Raw genomic sequence first — 20,301 nt, 5'->3', positions numbered from 1 at the left:
GATCTGGTTAGGGCAGGAAATGGCTAGATTCTAGGACCCAGACATCTCCGCTTCTAATGTTATATTTTTCTTGACAAAGGCTAATTTATATTAGCTTCTTTTTTGGTTGCCATATCGCATCGCTGACTATGAGTTGGCATATTAAAAGCACTGCCACACCAACAAAAACAACCCTCTAAAACTTTTTTTTTTTAATTAAACTTTTAACATTTATTTTCACACAATTTTGGGTTACAAATTTTCTCCCCTTTTTTCCCCCTCCCCCCCCCCCGACCCAAGTTTTCTAATTGCCCCTGTGACCTATCTGCTCTCTCCTCAATCCTCCCTCCCTGCCCTTGTCTCCATCTTCTCTTTTGTCCTGTAGGGCCGGATAGCTTTCTTGACCCCTTAACCTGTATTTCTTGTTACCCAGTGGTAAGAACATTACATTTGGTCCTAACACTTTGAGTTCCAACTTCTTTAGCTCTCTCCCTCTCTACCCCTTCCCCTTGGAAAACAGGCAGTTCAATATAGGCCATATCTGTTTAGTTTTGCAAATGATTTCCATACTAGTTGTGTTGTATAGGACTAACTATATTTCCCTCCATCCTGTCCTGTCCCCCATTACTTCTATTTTCTTATGGTCCTTTCCCTCCCCATGAGTGTCGACCTCGGATTGCATTCTCCTCCCCATGCCCTCCCCTCTATCCTCCCCCCCATCCTGCTTGTGCCCCTGTCCCCCACTCTCCTGTATTATGAGATAGGTTTTCCTATCAGAATGAGTGTGCATTATATTCTTTCCTTTAGTGGAATGTGATGAGAGTAGATCTCATGTTTTTCTCTTGCCTCCCCTCTTTATCCCACCACTAATAAGTCTTTTGCTTGCCTCTTTTATGAGAGATAATTTGCCCCATATAACTTCTCCCTTTCTCCTCCCAATATTTCTCTCTCACTGCTTGATTTCATTTTTTTTTTTTAGTATATGATCCCATCCTCTTCAATTCACTCTGTGCACTCTGTCTCTATGTATGTGTGCATGTGTGCATGTGTGTGTGTGTGTACTCCCACCCAGTGCTCAGATACTGAAATGTTTCAAGAGTTATAAATATTGTCTTTGCATGTAGGAATGTAAACAGTTCAACTTTAGTAAGTCCCTTATGATTTCTCTTTGCTGTTCGCCTTTTCATGGTTCTCTTCATTCTTGTGTTAGAAAGTCAAATTTTCTTTCCAGCTCTGGTCTTTTCATCAGGAAAATTTGAAAGTCTTCTATTTCATTGAAAGACCATTTTTTCTCCTGAAGTATTATACTCAGTTTTGCTGGGTAGGTGATTCTTGGCTTCAGTCCTAGTTCCTTTGACTTCTGGAATATCCTATTCCATTCCCTTCTATCCCTCAATGTAGAAGGTGCCAGATCTTGTACTATCCTGATTGTATTTCCACAATACTTGAATTGTTTCTTTCTAGCTGCTTGCAGTATTTTCTCTTTCACCTGGGAATTCTGGAATTTGGCCACAATGCTCCTAGGAGTTTCTCTTTTTGGATCTCTTTCATGCGGTGTTCTGCAGATTCCTTGAATATTTATTTTGCCTTCTGGTTCTAGAATCTCAGGGCAGTTTTCCTTGATAATTTCGTGGAGGATGATGTCTAGGCTCTTCTTTTGATCATGGTTTTCAGGTAGTCCCAGAATTTTTACATTGTCTCTCCTGATTCTATTTTCCAGGTCAGTTGTTTTTCCAATAAGATATTTCACATTATCTTCCATTTTTCGAATCTGCGCGGTATGTTCTGAGATATCTGTCTTTCTCGAAAAGTCCAAAGCTTCCATCTGTATCATTCCAGATTTGAGAGATCTATTTTCTTCAGTAAGCTTTTGAATCTCCTTTTCCATTTGGTTAATTCTGCTTTTGAAAGCATTCTTCTCCTCATTGGCCCCTTGCACCTCCCTTGCCAGCTGAGTTAGGCTAGTTCTCAAGGTGCCAATTTCTTCAAGATTTTTTTGGTTCTCCTTTAGCAGGGAGCTGATCTGCTTTTCATGCTTCTCCCTTATCCCTCTCATTTCCCTTCCCAGTCTTTCCTCCACCTCTCTAACTTGATTTTCAAAATTCCTCTTGAGCTCTTCCATGGCCTGAGCCCATTGGGTGGGCTGGGACACAGAATCCTCGATTTCTGTGTCTTTGCCTGATGGCAAGCATTGTTCCTCCCCATCAGAAAGGAAGGGAGGAAGTTTTTTTTCTCCGATAAAGTACCCTTCAATAGTTTTATTTCTTTTCCCTTTTCTTGGCATTTTCTCCAACCAGTGGCCTGACCTCTGAATGTTCTCCTCACACCCACCTCGCCTCCTGGTCCTCCCAGCCAGCGTTTGGGGACTGAGATTCAAATGCTGCTTCCCACCTTAGGATTTTTGGCGGGGGCAGGGCTGCTATTCAGTGTGAGAATTAAGTTCAGGTGCTGAGGTCAGGGGCAGGGCCACCTCTCTGGCTCAATTCCCTCAGGAGGTTTATGCACAGACCTTCCACAATGGATCCAGGCTCCTGCCCGTTTGGGGAGCCCCCGTCCGCAGCCGCCTCTCAGCCCCCACCTCCCAGGGGGGCCCGAGCCATGGGGGCACCTCACTCCCCTCTCAACCCGCCAAAGAGACTCTCTCACCTACCCCCGTCAGTCACCTGTTGGTGGGGGGCCCGTGCAGCTGCTGAAGATCCCGCCTCCGGATCCCTCTCAGAACTGTGTCTCTCGGAGCCGTCGCCGCCGCAGGTCCGGGCTGGGCACCGTGTCTGCAGCGCGACGGACCTTTTGTGAGAGGTTTGCAGGTCCCTCTGTGGGTGGGGGGACCCGCGTGGCCGCTGGAGATTCCGTCCCATAGCCCTCTCGGATCTTTTTCTCACGGTGTCGCTGCCACGGTAGGGCTGCTCTCTTCTTCCCGCCCCGGCGCCCAGTCCCTGGTGCGAAGGACCCCCCGCTAGAGGTTTGCAGGTCTCTCCAGAACAGAAATCTCCCTCGCTCCAATATTCCGTGGTCTCTGGGTGCAGATTTCGCCCTGGGTTAGTCCCCTCTGCCGTTCTGTGGTTTGTGGGTTCGGAGCTATGTGTATGTGTGTCGTTCTACTTCGCCATCTTGGCTCCGCCCCCCAACCCTCTAAAACTTATTCAAATGAGCTGTTGTCCAGCCACAACTTCCTTATCTTGTACTTTTGTGTTGGTGATTTTTTGAAGCAAAATGTAAAATCTTACACTTTCCCAATTAAATTTCATCTTATGAAGTCTGGTCCCACTTTGCTAACCTGATGGATCATTTTGCATTCTGACTTGGTCATCCATGTTAGATATCACTCTTTCGTGTCACTGCAAATCTGGTAAGTATGATATCTATGCCTTCATCCAAGGCATTGGTAAAAATGTTAAGCAGCTCAAAGCAAAGAACAAGACCCCTAAAACTCCCTTGGGACTCCTTCCATTGACCCAGGCTGTTCTGAGACTGGGTTGCTTAGCTCAACTGATATCCACATTAAGGGACATTAAAGGGGGATACCTTTCAGTATTTGTTGGACTAGAAGGCTACTAAGGTTTTCCTCTACCAAATTCTGTGATTCTGTTATTATGGCCTAATAAGCATAAATGTAATGAGACCAAGGCCATCATGGGACACTCCATTTGACAATTCTGTGTTGAGAAAAATTCTCTTTGAAGGTTAGCATCTAAAAGAGATTCGTGGTACCACTCCACACCACTGGAAAAATCAGAGTCCCTAATATGGTGATGAAGGGCTGGCATTTGACAGATAACCTCCTTCCTTTAAAATATGAAACAAATGCTATCCTGTTACTCAAAGTTAGCAAGAATAGCGACACACACATACTCAGTTCCACTGTCTTAACTTCTTTATCAATTCCTTTAATTCCTTTGCTTACAATTATTCATATTTAAAGTTCTGATCTTCCAGAGGCTGAACAAAAGCTCCTACTAATGTGAATGAACCTTATTTCTGATGGGCAGCTAGCACAGATGCTGTACTATGATTTTTCTCTGTACGCTGTAGCCACCAAAACCTTATCAGTCAGTTTTGAAGGAGAAATAATGTTGGATCTTTATGCTGTAAATGCCGTGTGGAATTATACAAATCTCTCCTTCAAAGGGGAAAAAACCAAGGCAGAAGAGCAAGGTAAAAGAGTGAATGAGAAAGAACAATGTGAATAATAGATAAAACTGCAGTCTTTCCTAGTAAATAAAGTACCACACATAAGTGACACACAATGTAGCCCACAAGGCAACGGTAACTATGACAACAAGAGGTGCACCGAATTCACTGTGACTCAACAGAATCTCTGACTGACATGTGGCCCACAGAGCCCAAGCCATGTTAGCACACATTTATTTTCACACTGTACAGAAATATTCCATGTTCCGTATTTATGGAAAATTAATTATCTGTAAAACTATTATCTAAATTTTTTTAAAAAGTGCTTTAGCTCCATCAACTCACCTAACAGAACAGACTAAATGCTAACAAAGCTTCCTGACTATGTTGCGAACAATTATTTTCAACATCTTCTTCTCAGGAATATGAGTTTTATGAGAATCTGACACACTTCAGATTAGAAATCTGACCTGCTGACTGTCCAAGAATCTGAATGATAAGACTTCTAGGATTGTTAATACAGTTTCAAGGCATCATCCTAAATTGTCTTTCCTGAACACATATAGGATGTTAGATGTGAGCGTCTTAGAGACTTGTTCCCCTCTAATCTCAGCAAGAAGTGATATGGGCCTAAGAAGGCTCAGTGGGAATCCATGTGATGCTGAATGGCCTTTAGGGATGCTACAATTTGTCTCACTAACGTGCTTTAAATTCTTTCATTAAGAAATCTTCTCCTTTTTAACTTAATTTCTTTTTGTGGCAGGCTCAGTGTAGCTCCTAAGGCTGCCTCTACCAATTATATTTTTTGAATGTTTCTTATAAATCTCAAGGCTAAGAGAACTATTTCTTAAAATAAGAATTTTCAGATTAGTGAGCAATTCTTGTTCAGTTGTTTTTAGTCACGTTCAACTCTTCGTGACCACATTTTGGGGTTTTCTTAGCAAAGACACTAGAGGGTCTTTTGTTATTTCATTTCTCCAGTTCGTTTTACAAATGAGGAAAGAGGCAAACAGGGTGAAGTGAGTTGACCAGGATCACTCAGCTAGTAAATGTCTGAGGCCAGATTTGAACTCAGAAAGATGAGTCTTCCGGACCTTAGGCCTGGCACTCTACCCACTGTGCCACCTAACTGCCCTTTATGAGCTTCTACATGAGGCCAATCTTCTAGAAATCTATAAAATCTATCTCCAGCAAAAGGAGCAAACTGTCTACCACTTGTGGTCCATCAGAGGAGCAGGGGGATTTTTTCTTCTAGGTCAATAACATATTTGTTCTGTAGGTTGCTTTAGTGGCAGACTTGTTTTTTCTAGCATCAAAATTAGGTGACAGAATAGGAAGGTGACTTTTTTTATTTGTACCAAAAGGAGTAATGAATGAGGGATAGGGTATCTTTGCCAGGTAGCCTTCTATATCATTCTTAAAGAGTTTTCAAAGGCTAAGTAGAAACATGTCCCCTCCCTTCAAATCTGCACATCATAGGGGAATGGAATGAGAAAGGAGACCGTCATAGTGGCTTTATATCACTCTGCCTGATAGGACACAGTGGACGTTTAGTTTAGCTTCCTGGCATCACACGCGGATTTTGAAGAAAGAAGACCTAGCATTTGGTTGGAAAGTTGGAGGGCAATTCTGGCCACAAATTAAGACACCTTTCCAAGGTTTAGAACATTTGACAAACTCATCCAACATGAGGACTTAATATCTGACTAGAATCAAGTTAAGCCTCGGGGGACCAAATATCCTATAACTGGTGACATTAAAGGACCATGTCTCAGGTATTGATTACATATCTCATCTAGGATGATGGGAAAGACTGCTCTACAAAGTAACTAAGGAGAAGTTGGGTTGGAGGAAAGGATATAGCAGAGACAGAGAGTTAAGAATATTTTTAGAACACTTGGAGAAAACTTGTAGTGTTGACTGCCCACATCACACCAGACTCGGCAATGCAGAATTTAGTTTCCAGAGTTGACAGTCTCTCAAACCTCATAACCCAAAAATATGTTATCTACTTATTAAGCAAGTTTATTTTTACCCAAATATTCTTCCTTTTTCCACCAAGCTTCTTTCCACTTTTGAGTTTCAATAATACTTTGTCAGTAACGTTTATGCTTTTTAAAACTCAAGGATATAGTTAAAAAGGAGAAACCACATTTTTTTCTACTCCTGAAAATCTACAGGAATATCATTTTCACTTATAAAAAAGGTGTAGAAGTATAGCTGTGCAGTGCCCTCTAAAAGTAATAGAAGGTCTAATAGCTAAAGGGGCAACTAGATGGCTCAGTGGATAGAGAGCCCTGGGCCTGGAGTCAGGAAGACCTAAGTTCCAATCAGGCTTCAAACATACTTAGCTGTAAGACCCTGGGCAAGTCACTTAATCCCTGCCCACATAAAACTGGAGAAGGAAGCTTTGCCAAGAAAAGTCCATGAACAGCTGGCCCAGAGGTCACCAAGAGTCAGACACAACTGAAGGACTGAACAACAATAGCTGAAATAAATGACCCTACTTGCTTCAGATTTGTACGACAGAGGCTGGAGACAGGGACGTCATCATCATCATCATCATCATCATCATCATCATCATCATCATCATCACTACTGTTAGTGTTATTTTACTGAGGAAAGGCCAGCTTTATGTTCTAGGTGGTTTAGGGAACCACCCTTTCTAAAGCTCCATGTGTAAAAACTGTTTCCAAGAACAATGATGACTTGTCATTAAACAAGAATGAGGAACAAACAATGGAACTGAGCTATTGAGTTAATACTATGAAATAAAGCAAATGTTTCAAATAAAATTATGACTTTACTAAACAAAGATAATAATTAACATCTATACATTGAAAAAACATATACCCTTATTTTGAAGTTTTCTTACTTCTATTACATTAATTCTCTTGTTCCAGCCTGAAAACAGACCAATGTTAGTAGCCACCATGGCAGGGAAATGAGGACCTTACCTTCACTTGCCTCACTCCACCAAGGGACATCTTGAGGGACCAGCACGAACTGGCCTTGGAAAACTTATCCCCATCCCCAACTTATTCCCAAATCTCTGGTTTCCAGATTCCTACCATGCAAGAGATAGCCACTTTCATCTGGACGTTCACCTGCCCCTACTTTCCCCCATCCCTAACTTGGCTGGAGGTAACCCACACATTCCACTTTAACCTTTGGGCCCACCTAACTACCCCCTTCTCAACAGTCGTTGGTTGAGGACTTCGTGCAAGGACATTATTATTACTGGTAATTTAGGACATCTCAAAAAAGCACAAATCTCTTATAAAAATGAAATGTCATTCAGTTCAATCCAAATACTGAAGAACCTACCATGTGCAAGGCATCAGAGATGAAAAAAAAGTTCCTCATTCCTTGCATTCTAGGAGCCTCCAAACTATAATTGGATTTGCTCGCTTGCTCTCTCTCTCTCTCCCTCTCCCTCTCTCTCTCTCCCTCTCTCTCTCTGTCTCTCTCCCCTTGTGATTTCACTGATATAGGTAAGTCCCAGAAATTTCCCTTACCAATTAAGAGCCCTCTTCATTCATACTACACATCTGCTGTCTTGCCCCAGGATAACTCTACCCTCGGAGGTCAACTTCATGACTGCCCATAAGGCCATATTACCAGAAATCTCAGATGTGCTTTTCATTTCCCTCCCACTTACCTACCTACTGTAGTATAACCTGCCCCCCCCCCCATCTTTCACTTCCTATTTTCTTTTTATTTGCTGTCTTTCTCCTTAGAATGTAAGATTGTTTAGAGGAGAGACCATCTTGTTTTCTTATTTTAGATCCCCAGTGCTCAGCACAAAGCCCAGCACATAGTAAGTACTTTGAATAAATGTCTCATCTATTTATCACCAACCATTTTGTCATGTATAATCACAGAGAACTGTCTGGGGCACTAGCAGGTGAAATGATCTGCCCATCACATATCAGAAATAAGACTCAATCGCAGGTCTTCTTGACTCTCAGACTGGTTCTCATCACTATACCAGAGGTGTCACATGTATGGTCCACAGATTGCATGCAGCCCACAACTTTCCTGACTGCAGTCTGAACCAAGTTCAAATGTAATTGGGGAATATTCAACAAAATAAATAAAAATACAATACAACATATTTAATGTTAACATGTGGTTTTCTAAGTCAACATGCCACTCCAGGGGATCCTTACATACAGGTTAATAATCCCCATTTCTATTACTGTCTGACAACGTTGTCATATACATATATGTGTACACACACATGTATATATGTACATGCATATGTACACACACACACACCATCACCGCCTCTATTAAGTACATAGGAAAGGCCAAAGAGAGCTTTGAGAATAGAGGATTCACTTTGAGTTGCAGAGACCAAGGTGGAGGTCAAGAAAAGATTATGGAAAGGGTGGTATCTAAGCTGTTTTTTGAAGGAAAAGACAGGTTTCAGTAGGCATAGATGTGAAGGATGTCTGTTCCAAGCACTGCTGTTTGGGGTGCAGAGGGCAGGAAAATATAGAGAAACAGAATAAAGAAAGACATGATCAGGGAACTGATGCTGCTACTGATATGAAAGAGAGTATTTTGAAATAAACTTGGAAGCGTTAAGTGGGAAGCAGAATGTAGAAGTCTTTAAAGGGTGGAATAAGTGGTTTGCATTTTATTCACTAGACCATGGAAAATACCTGAACGTTTCTGGGAAAGAAAGTGATGTGTGAAGATTTTTTTTTTATCAGATATCTAATTTGGAGTATCACTATATGAAACAAGCATATTTCAACTATTTTTTGAAAGTTATTAATATCTGGATTAATCTCTAAGGAAGAGAAAAGGCTTTCTTCAAGACAGTAGTATTGGGGATAGGTTAACTTATTTGCCATAATAAAATAATAGTACTACACCTGTTACTGAACGATGGTTGTGCACTTTTACAGCACCTCAGTGTTTTGTAATAACCACTGAAAATTTTTGGTCAACATTTAGAATATACACTATATATTTCTAGGCTAGTTTCTCTTTATTTTCTTTCCTTAATATTGGAGAAAAACAACTTAATTGTAAATGTCATCAAAGTACTTTTATGACCTTCCATTTTGCTTTTTGATCTATCCATCCCAACACATAAAATGCTACCCACTAAATTTCATTTTTAGGTATAACAAATGATCCAAATCTTTACATGACAAAGATCCCAAGTACTGAAAAGTAGCTTTTTATTTCACTAGTAATTAGTTTGAAAGCCTCTCCAAGAACTGTCTTATCCCTCACCTCCCATTAAAAAGCAAATTCCTTGACAAGAGAAGCCTTAAATCACCTTCACATCCGTAGCTTATAACAAAGTACCTAGCCCATCTTAGGTATTTAAGAAATGCTGGTTTATTGACTTACTGACTAAATCAAGAATACTGCTCTGCAGAGAACACTAATCTCTCTGCAGAGATTTGAGTCCTTGGAAAATACAATCCTACAGTTTATAACATCTGGAAAAACCCTGAAAATTCTACAAGTTTCCTCACAGTGTAAGTCAATCATTTTGCTAGGTGATGTTATCCTAAGTACTGTGACAAAATGGTGCTGAACTATGGAATACAGAAGAAGTGGAATTAGGAGAAATAAGGACAAAAGAAAGCCTCATGGTGGGCATTGGCAGATTACAGCATTTTACCAATATCCTGTGAGTGAAAAGTGGCATAAAAGCACTCCCCTCACATTGTTCACGTTATACCTAGGTGTTGTAACCCATCCCACCCCCAGTCACCTTCTGGAGAAAGTAAACTCCTAAATGCTGGGATTCATCTTTCTGTTTGTATAGTATGCGACTTCAACATGGAAGGTGTGTATTACTTCTTAGATGAATTGAATTATACAGCTGGAAAAGGAGGTGAGAGTAACAGAGAGAATGAAATGAGATTGGATAGCCAGAGGAGTACTTTCCAAAAGGAGGGCCTGCAGAATTTTGGGCATGTACTTGATGCAGGATTTGCAGAAAAACACTATTTTCAGACGTAGCTGATGTATTGATTGCTTTTGCTTGATTATACATAAAAATAGTTTTTTTTAAAACAACTGGGTTTATGTCATCCAGGCTGGAAGTGCAGTAGCCACTCATAGGTTTGATCCCACTCCTAATTGACTTCAAAAGCTTTGACCTCATCCATTTCCATTAAGGTTTGGTTTATCTCTCAGGCATCTTGTTGGCCCTCCATTTTTAGGGAGTCCCCCCATTGGTCTCAGAATTAGTATGGACACCAATTGGTTTAGCCCTACTGCAGCTCAGAACTCCTGAGCTCAAGAGATGCACCTCCACCAGTCTCAACCTCCCCAGGAGCCGGGACTGAAGGTCTAGGTGACCATGTCCAGACTGACTATACATATTTTTTTTACAAGGAATGATTATCATTGCGTGTGTGTTGGGGGGGGGGAGGGATTGTTAGTGGAAAGCGGGAAGAAGGAAAGAAGGACAGAAGGAAAGGAGGGAGGAAAGGATGGACAGAAGGAAGAAAGGAAAGAAGAAAGAATGGAAGAAAGGAAGAATGGAAGGAATTAAAAAGTTCATTACATTATTTTACATTTAAAAGTTCATGATTTTATATACAATTTCTTTTTTTGCTATTCTTTCGGGATTGGTATGTTTGTCAGTTGATGACTGTTCACTTCACACTTCCTTAATCAAAAACTCTGATACTCCTCTACCTGACTAAGAGCTCTTCTCACTCCATCTCTCCCTTGTACTTCAATCCTCCTAAATCTATTCTTTGCTCTCATAAGACCTCTAATCCCCCAGTATCTCCTCCTGGCCTTACCTTCTCTTCATTCACTTTTCTCCCTTTCCAATTTCAAACCTATAAGTTAGCCAACTCAGTTCTATTGCCCAATCTCTTATCCTACCATCCCTTGCCAAGTCTTAGTTCTAGAATCCTCCCCACAAACAATCCACTTCCTTAATTCCACGTACTGCTCAATGGAGCTGGAAAATTACTGAATGGGTATATTATAAATCCATGTTATCCAACTTGAAGTGAGGTCTCACTACAGCAATTCCAAACTTTTGCTTCCCAAGTCTGTTATTATTCTCTCCCCATATTCCTTCTTTCTATCTCCCTTTATCTTGTACCCCTCCATCAACTCCCATGGGTTTAATCTCTTCTGATGACTCACAAATCTATCTATAGATATATCCATAACCATTTAGATATATCCATGTCCATATTTATATATTCAACCCCAGTCTTTGCCCTGAGCTTTGGTACTACGTCACCCCCTTTACCTCTAATGGTTCAACCTGAGACTTATACCCCTGAGGTTCCCATACCCCTGAAACTATCAAGGGTTCCCAGGGCAGTTCATCCCTCTCCACTGCCTTTTGCCTCTCCCTGATGTGATATTCCCCCTCCAGGGCCAAGCTATATTTCTAATGTGTAAATGTCATTAACTAGTGAAGGAGAACAGGTTTTTAAAAATTGGCCCAGAGACATCTCAAACATAACATATTCAAAATACAACTTAATATTCCACTCCACCCCAACCCACCTGGTCTCCTTGTATTCTCTTCTTACATGGTCTCTGGATATAGATAGATGGATAGGTACAAATCAATCTATCTCTCTATCTAGCTATCTATCTTTACACACACACACACATTATCACCTCCATTAAAATCTAAGCTCCTTCAGAGTAGATTCTTTCACTGAATATTTTTTTATCCCTAGCTCATAGCACATTGTTCAACACACTTAACTGTACTGCTTGTTAACTAAAGTTAAAAGAGAAATTACAGTGACAATAAAATATGATAACAGATAATAAGACAGTAATGATAATTCATACTTATAAAATTATACACAGTTATAGAAGAGCTGTTTGCTTCAGTGAGGGGAGTCTCCACGTGGAAGAAATCAAAATCAGTTATGACAAAACTTATAATTATTAGCAATAAATAAAATTTTTGATGCTTCTCTTTATGGTCAACCCAACAATTCCAATATCCTCCAACTAAGTTTAAATTTTAGAAGTGTCAATATCATTGTACCAGAATTCCATACCCATGATAACAGAAGCTCCAAATTTATAGACATAATATCCTTTCTCCCAATTCCCATTTTCTGAAAAGTAGTTTTCATGACTATTTGATGGTATAGGTAGAAAACTCAAGAAGCTATGGCAGTAAACTAGCAAGCAAATGATTTAGTGGCAATAGTCAGGCAGGTCATACAACATCCATCAGACATTTTAACAAACCCTCCCCATAGACACACATACACCCAAACACAAATCATCGCCAAGCTATTCACGTTCTCAAATCAATTTTCTTTGAGAATTATTCAAATTAGTAGAGAGGTGGGTGCACCCACTAACATACTATTTATGAATTAGCAAGAAGTACATGAACATGGCCTTCTGTTTCATCACTGGGGAAAAGCAACAATGAAAAGAATGATGTAGTTTGTTGACTGTCACTAAGGAGCTAAGTAACTTGTAGCATCAATACTGCTGTTATTGGCAGAATGGAAGGGGACTTCTAATAGAGCAGAACCCTAAAAGACTCATGAATACAACTGGACTCTTTTACAGATATACACAATTTGTGTTCTAAGTTGATGAGTATGTATTAATTCACTCTGGAGCAGTTTTTGGACAAATCTAGGAAACAGAATGGAGAATGTAATAAAATTCCAAGTATAACCCAAAGAATTGTTCTATGTGGTGATGTGGTCAAATGTAACTGGTGTGCAACTAGCATAACACAATCTCCAAGTAAGATACTGAAATCCTTTCCATTCTTCTGGCAAAGAAAATAATAAATAGCTATCGTGAATATCCTTTCAGCCTACATGTAGCTATCAGGTTTGATGGTATGTTTACCTTAGATAAACCTCTCAATTACTTTAGCTATTACCTTCTGGCAGGAGGAGTGGGTGGCACTTCTTTATTTTTGAATTTCAGATTGCTTCTGTCCATTTTGCTACCAAAACTCCCTTCTCAAAACCCAGCTTTCTTAATTAATTCCTTACAATCCTGAACCTAATTAAAATTTTCATGTGTGTAAAGCTATTTTTATACAATTTTTTTTTGTGAGAAAAGAAAGAGCACTGATTCTGATTTTCTTCAAACTATACCAGGCTGAAAATCTGGTAGCATTTCAGCAATTTTTTATAATACCTGCCAAGTCCAGCTACTATTGTGAATGAACTGCTTTAGGAATAAAAAATGTGTAACTCAAAATTTAAAATATGCATAAGGTGAAAAAAAAACAATTTTAAGTGAAAAGCATTTCAAGGAGAAGAATAAATAGACACTCTAATTTCCCCCCACCTCGAGAGGAAAATAAAATATTGTTTAGAAAAAAATTTTAAAAAAGAATTAATGACGTAAAGAAGTAATCATGATGAAGCTGAGAGAGAGCCAGGCTCACAATAGGGATGACCTTGCTTGAAGTCCTACCTTTTAAGTACATGGCTATGTGACTGTAGGCAAGTTTTTTAAGTTCTCAGGGTTCTAGGTAATTTCCCTTTGATTATAAAGTACAGAGAAGATATTGATCTGCACACTGCTAGAGGGAATCTCCTTACCCAGTGTTTCCTACCCCTATGAAAAAACAGGTTTGTTTTTTTTCAATCCAAAAAAACCTCAAAAGTAAAAACAAAACAAACAAAAACTCTGCCTGATTATAAAAATTGTGTTCAGAAAAACAGAGACAGAAATTATGTCCCCTTTCACAAGTTAATACAAGGGAAAAGGAGTATTCTAAGAACTAATGAAGGCACCAGCATTTACTATTATCTGGGAGAGGAAGTGGGGGAAATTATAAAAAATAAAATTAAGTTGAACTAAAAGGCATTTGGGTTAGACAAAAAAGTAAGGCTTACTAGCATGACCACAGGCAGAGAATACAATGCTAAATGACTTCCATCCCTGGATACCATTAGCCTCTACTTCTGTACATGTGAGCCAGGAAGATAACAGATTTAGTGCTGGAAGAAATCTTAGAAGCCATTTAATCTAATCTTTTCATTTTAAAAGATGAGGAACTGATACCCAGAGAGGTTATGAGACTTGCCCAAGGTCACATAAGTATTAAGAAGCAAAGCTGTGATATGAACCCAGGTCCCCTGATATCAAGCCAAATGTTCTCATGAACCCATCAAAGTACCCTCAAAATCATTTTTAATTCTTAGCATAGAGCTGTGGATCTAGGATCTTAAAATATTCAAACCAAAGAAAATAGTAAATGCCTGGAGAAAAGAAAAAACATATGGCCAAAAATTTGCCTCTTTTTTTTTTAAAGTGATAGAGACAAGTATGTAGTGAATAATTAAAATAGATTTCATTTTTCACATTATGCAAATATATTTTTCTATTTATAGGGATTATCCTCATTACTACATTTACTATGTGAATTGTAAAAAAGGTTTGGGTGTTTGCGTGCATGTGCCCACGTGTTTGCACGTTTTAATAAAAACATATAATTACTCTGTTGAGATATTCCAAACCTTGTGGAAAACTGATTTAGAACTTTCTTTTTTAACATCCTTTATATTGTTTTCAGAAATGGTACTTTTCAAAGAAAAGGGCTTTGAGGTTTTAGCAAGAGACCATACTCCTTTTTTTTTTTTTACAGTTCATTTGAGAAAACAAGGTTCCAATCTCCACTCAGCTATATATACAAGTTGTTCTGCTTTAGAGAGAGGAATGTGTGTGTGTGTGTGCGTGTGTGCGTGTGTGCGCGTGCTCCTGCACGTATCTGTGCATAATAGAGCCACAGTATTTATCAGCCTTCCATTTTCTTCCTTGTGTCTGGGATGCAATCAAGAGCTGTTCCCTGGACCACAAGCTGTGCTACACTCCCTACTGTGATGAGCAGAAATAGGCTAGCATGCTCACAGGAATCCCAGCCCTCTCGTTCAATGACTGCCAAGTACACTTTCTTTTTCTCCTCAGAAAAGTCTAATGGGTATTACCTTCCTGAAAGGGAAATGCCAAACTACACAGCTGTGTTAATTTCAATACACTCTAGGTTAAACCAGCAGAAAACTTTGCATCTCATTTCCATCTACAATAGCAGGGAAAGGTTTCCTATGGAGCTCCAGGAGATACAAATAGGGTAGAAATCCACTTCAGCTAAAGGGACAAAAGTGCTGATTAATTAATGATGATATAAAAATGGCTTTAAGTGACCAGCATGGTGGAGTGGTCCGAGTGCTAGATTCAGAGTGAGGAGGGACCTGTGTAGGACTTCCTTTTCTAAAACTTCCTTGCTGTGTGACCTTGGGCAGATTACTGAGCCTTTGTAAGTCTCAGTTTCCTCTCTAAAATGAAGATAATGCTTGTTGTACTTACTTCACAGTGCTGTTGTGAGGTTCAGATGAGTGATAACTACACAAGTGTTTTGCAATATCATATATACATATATATATGAAATACTGCAATATCAATTATATTTTTCATCATCATTTGAATTAAAGCTACATAAATTGAAATTGATTTGTTAAGCTAATATGAAGAGTGATACACACAAATATGTTTTTATTGAGCCCTGACTGGAAAGAGAATTCAACAAAAATATCTTCTGAAGATACCCAGAAACACATCCACCTGCATTCAAGAGTTTATTTTTTTTAAGGCAAGTATATTCTTATCTGCCTTTCTAAACTAGCACCATAGCTTCAGGGAATTTTAGCACTGGAAGGTACCTCAGAAGTCACCGGATAGATGAGGTTACATGTACAATGCTATAGTCCTCACACACTGCAATAACATCAGAGACATTCTGGTTGTAGTGCTCTATGTGTACGTATGTATATGTCGCTGTTATCATGAATGACTTCACTCTCATGGTCCTGTTTAAAAGACTATGCAGTTTGACACTCTTACTCATCTCAGTGTGAGCCATGGTAGAACCACTGTAGAATTTTGTAGTTGAAAGGGCCCTTAGAGATCATCTAAAGATTAAAAACCAATATCCTTATTTTATTATGAAACTGAAGCTCCAACCTGGCTTGATTCCTCAGAAGGTGAAGTAGAGCAGGAAGCTACATCTCCTATTCCCAGTCTAATGGCTCTTTCCACCACAGAGCTCAGTAAGACAGTTGAACAAACAAACAAACAAAAACTCCAAGAAATTCCCCATAAAAAAGCATTTTTTTTTTGTTTTTACCTCTGAACAAATTATCCAAGTCAATATCTTCTTTTCCTTTGATTGTCAGACACTTTGCCTGCTGTACAAGTCTGGGCAAAGAACAGAAATAAAATCTAGGTTCATTATCCTGTGAGGTGGGAATAAATCTTGGTAGCAGCATGAAACTAAATAAACACCACAGGCTAAACAGGACTGAATTAAAATATTTTGCTGCATTAATTTTTTTCTTGAATTTTTTTTTCCAGGCCAAGAAAACAGTTTTATTCAGGGACTAGGCTGAAATGTTGAAACGCTTGTATGGTCAAAGGTAAAAGTCACCTAAAATTTGGGAACTACATTCTTTAGAACCTAAGATGAGCTCCAATTGCTACTAACAGCTTTAGAATTTGTTGCTAAAAAGATGGTAATAACAAGGTGCTAGAAAAATTAGAAAATAGGGGTTTTAGTTGAGTTATTGAATCACAGAGCATTCTTTACTTTTGCAGCACTGCAGAATCTTGCAGGGTCTAATTTTACAACTCTTTGATCATGAAATATTATTACAACTTGGCTTAGCAGACTTTAAAAGATGTAAAGTAATAGGAAAAATATATGAGGTAGTTAAATATGTAGTATTATTCTAAGTAGGCAGGAAGCTGACCCATTTTAATTGATTTGCATGTTGTGATTGCTTAACAAAATCATAAATTTATTTTTCTTATGTTAACAACATTTTGACACTATTTACTTAATTCCCTCCACTCCCTACTGTCTCATCGGTCATGTAGCCATTCCTTCAAAACCTCCAATGCCAGGGAACTCACCACCTCCAGAAGCAGTACCTAACACTGCTGGGGAGCTCATACTTACTAGGAAGTTTTTTTTTTTTTCTTATGTTAAACTTAAAGTGAAGCCTCTCTGTATTTTCCACTCACCGTTCTTGTTTTATCTTACTGGGTGAAGGATAACTTGGAATTCTTTTTCTGTAAGACAGTTCTTCAAATATATAAACATAGCTATCATGGTTCTCTTTACCAGGCTGGATACGCCCATTTCCTTCTCCTACTCTTCATATAATCTTGGAGCACTAATCTAGCTGCCTTCCTTTGGAGGCTTTTCAGCTTATAAACAGTCTTCCTAAAATGAGGCAACCAGAACTAAATTTATTATTGCAATTGATTATAAATATATAAATTATAAATATGGGACTGGAACAACTAGGAAATGGGAACTTTAGTTAAGGTGCTGAATGTCAGCGTATTTATTAACTTCAACGTGTTCTAGATATAGTCTGACTAGGGCACAGTACAGTGGGACTATCACCTCCCAAGCCCCTGTCAATTAAGGTTACCTCAGTTTTGTAAAGGAGGAAAAGTGAGGAAGAGGTAAGAATAAAACACTCACCCTAAAGTAATGTATAATATGAACAGTTCAGGGAGATGCATTTTAGAGCACATGCAAATATTTTAAACAATTTATGAAGGTATTATACATAACTATGGGTAAGTTTAATATGTAGATATAATCTATTTGTATAAAAAAGCCTATGTTATAGAATACACAAAGTCAATGGGTTTATCATCTATTATAGACATTTTTCTCTGCAAATGTAATATTGAAAATATAATTTCTAATAAAATTCCTATCTGGCACGTTCATAATGGCACAGCCCTGATTACCTATTACAAATTGAATAGAATCACATATGACAGCAAGTAAATTTTACATACTTATTTTAATGCAGGATAAAAACACAAGAAGAATGCTAAAATTGAAAGGGAGGTATGGTTAATATTTTACAAGAAGAAGGACAACGTAGCATACTAGAAAAGCTAGGAAATCAGGAGAGACCTAGGTATGGAACCCACCTCCGACACTTGCTAGCAAAGTGACAATGTGTGAATCACTTAACTTTTCTGATCTGTGGTTTCCTCATCCACAGGAATGGAGAGAGTAATTACCTGTGACTCCTGTCTCAAAGGGCTACGGTGAGGATCAAGGAGGAAGCAGGTAGGAATCACGGTTCTGTGATTTACTGTCTCTGTGACCTGAGAGAAATCACTGAACCTCCCTGGGCCCCATGGTCCTTAGCTATAAAATGAGGGGTTTATATTAAATGGTCTCTAAAGCCCCTTCCACCTCTAAATCTATTTAAAAAGGCTAATCTATCTATCTAACTTTCTATCCGTATGTATATCAATACATATATTGGCTATCATTTTAGAAATGATTTTTCAGGATTAAGAAATGAAAATGTAATTTTTTTTGTTATAAGAAATGATACTCTGGGAGGGGGGAAGTAAAGAGACAAAGGAAGAAATCTCAGTGATGTAAAAACAAAAGATAGCAATAAGAATCTATTAAAAATAAACAAAAAGACTAAAAGCTTACATAGAAGCCTTCTATACCTGTAAACGTAAGAGTTCAGTTCCTCAATTCACTCTGTGTGAATAAAACAGATGAGAGGGGAAGGAGAAAAAAGAGAGAGCATTCAAAGAGCCTCAAAAGAGAACAGCTTCTTAGATAAGGAAAAAGAAATAACGGAGTCAACAAGTAGCAGAACCTACCTCCGACACAATGAACAAATGCTATGGATATCACAAGAAAAGACACCAAAAGGGGGAAAAACAGATTAACTTCAACAATGGCCCAAGAAATGGAAACTTTGAGTAAAGAAATGGAATTAATGAGAAATCAAATCCTTGGGCTGCAAAGCCAATTTGCAGCAGAAGCAAAAATGCACCAAAGCAAGAACTCAGGACGATGTGACTGAAAGGGAGGAAAGGGGAAGCGGGGGAGACATCTTACAATCAAAGATGACAGAGTGAGATCTGTCAGAGAATTTATCTAAAAATCAGGAGATCATCTGGAAAAAATACGAAGAAAAAGTTTAACCATGATATTTTCAAGAAATTGCTTTTAAAAGAATGTCTCAGAATTAGCAGGATCAGGAAACGATGCAAATTTATTGGATTCACTGGGCACCCTCAAAGTGAAACATCAGATTCAACTCATCTGGGTAAAAAGTTACTGAATTCTAGAGCTACGTGGACAAAAAGAAAATAGTCTTACGGAGGATAAGGAGAAACCCTTCACTATCTAAGTAATTCAATTCAAATTTCATTGGCTTGTTATCATCTATCATGATAAGAGAGAGAAAGTCTATTATGTGATAGTAAAACAAGAGTCGGGGGAATTATTTCAAGGAAAGAACCGAGTAGGGGAAATGTCATGAATATTTTTCAGAGTAAACAAAAATTCAACAGGACTGTTACAATTTGTGGCAATATCAAGTGAGGAGGGAGGAGGGGAAGTAGTGTATGCATCATTGAAATTCATTATGTATACTGTTTTAGACTGTAGCATTTATAATTAATTTAACTGGATAATGTTTGATATATGCCATAAGAGAGAGGTAGAATGTATTGTGTAGATGAAGTAAGAGGGTTTAAAATATACTTAGCACTTACACATGTATTCAGCTGCTGTACTTAAAATATTCAAATATTCAACAAGGAGAAGAGGAAATGACTAATCTTAAAAGGGACACTCCTACCTACCAAGGTGAGAAGAAAGAGAAAGGGTCAACACTTTAAAAGCCAAGGAAAGAAAACAACCAATAGAGCTCATGGAATCAATCAGATCATGGATTAGAACTGTATTTCACTGAATTTACACCCCTTTGTAATGAAAGTGGTAATTTGAGGACAATGTTAAGTACTTAAAGAAAAATTTGTGATAACTAAGTTGATCTAGAAAACTGGATAGAGTTCTAGTAGTGTGTTGGGAATGAATCCAGGGATGTATTTGTTAAAAAAAAGAATTAGAATGGTATTAAAAGCTGGGTCTGCTATCACACACTAATCCCTACTACTGAGGAAGGTAAGGCAGGTAGAGGGCATGAATTCAGATGTCCTAAGATAAGGAGGGCTAAGCTGATGGGAGGTCCTCCCTAAGTCTGGCACCAATATGGGGAACCCCAAGAGCAGGGACTCCTAGGTTGCCAAAGAAAGAGCAAACTGATTCAGCTTGGAAAAGGGGCAGGCCAAGTCTGTACTGAAGAGCAGTGGGGTTGGCCCATGACTGGCCGC

The 20,301-nt window shown here is 38.8% G+C and overlaps 1 protein-coding gene across 3 annotated transcripts in view; it reads right to left on the bottom strand.

Annotated features, from left to right (window-relative positions):
• L3MBTL4 (L3MBTL histone methyl-lysine binding protein 4) overlaps window positions 1–20,301 on the bottom strand; it is a 511,255-nt gene that overhangs the window by 132,334 nt on the left and 358,620 nt on the right. For all 3 annotated transcript variants that reach the window (XM_072604270.1, XM_072604272.1, XM_072604271.1), the window contains one exon: window positions 16,250–16,320. In XM_072604270.1, coding sequence (XP_072460371.1) covers window positions 16,250–16,320 — 71 coding nt within the window. The remainder of the gene's footprint in view (window positions 1–16,249; window positions 16,321–20,301) is intronic.

This window comes from Notamacropus eugenii, chromosome 4 (assembly GCF_028372415.1).
Source record: "Notamacropus eugenii isolate mMacEug1 chromosome 4, mMacEug1.pri_v2, whole genome shotgun sequence".
NCBI classification, from domain to species: Eukaryota; Metazoa; Chordata; class Mammalia; order Diprotodontia; family Macropodidae; genus Notamacropus; species Notamacropus eugenii.
This window is presented reverse-complemented; position numbering and strand designations above follow the sequence as displayed.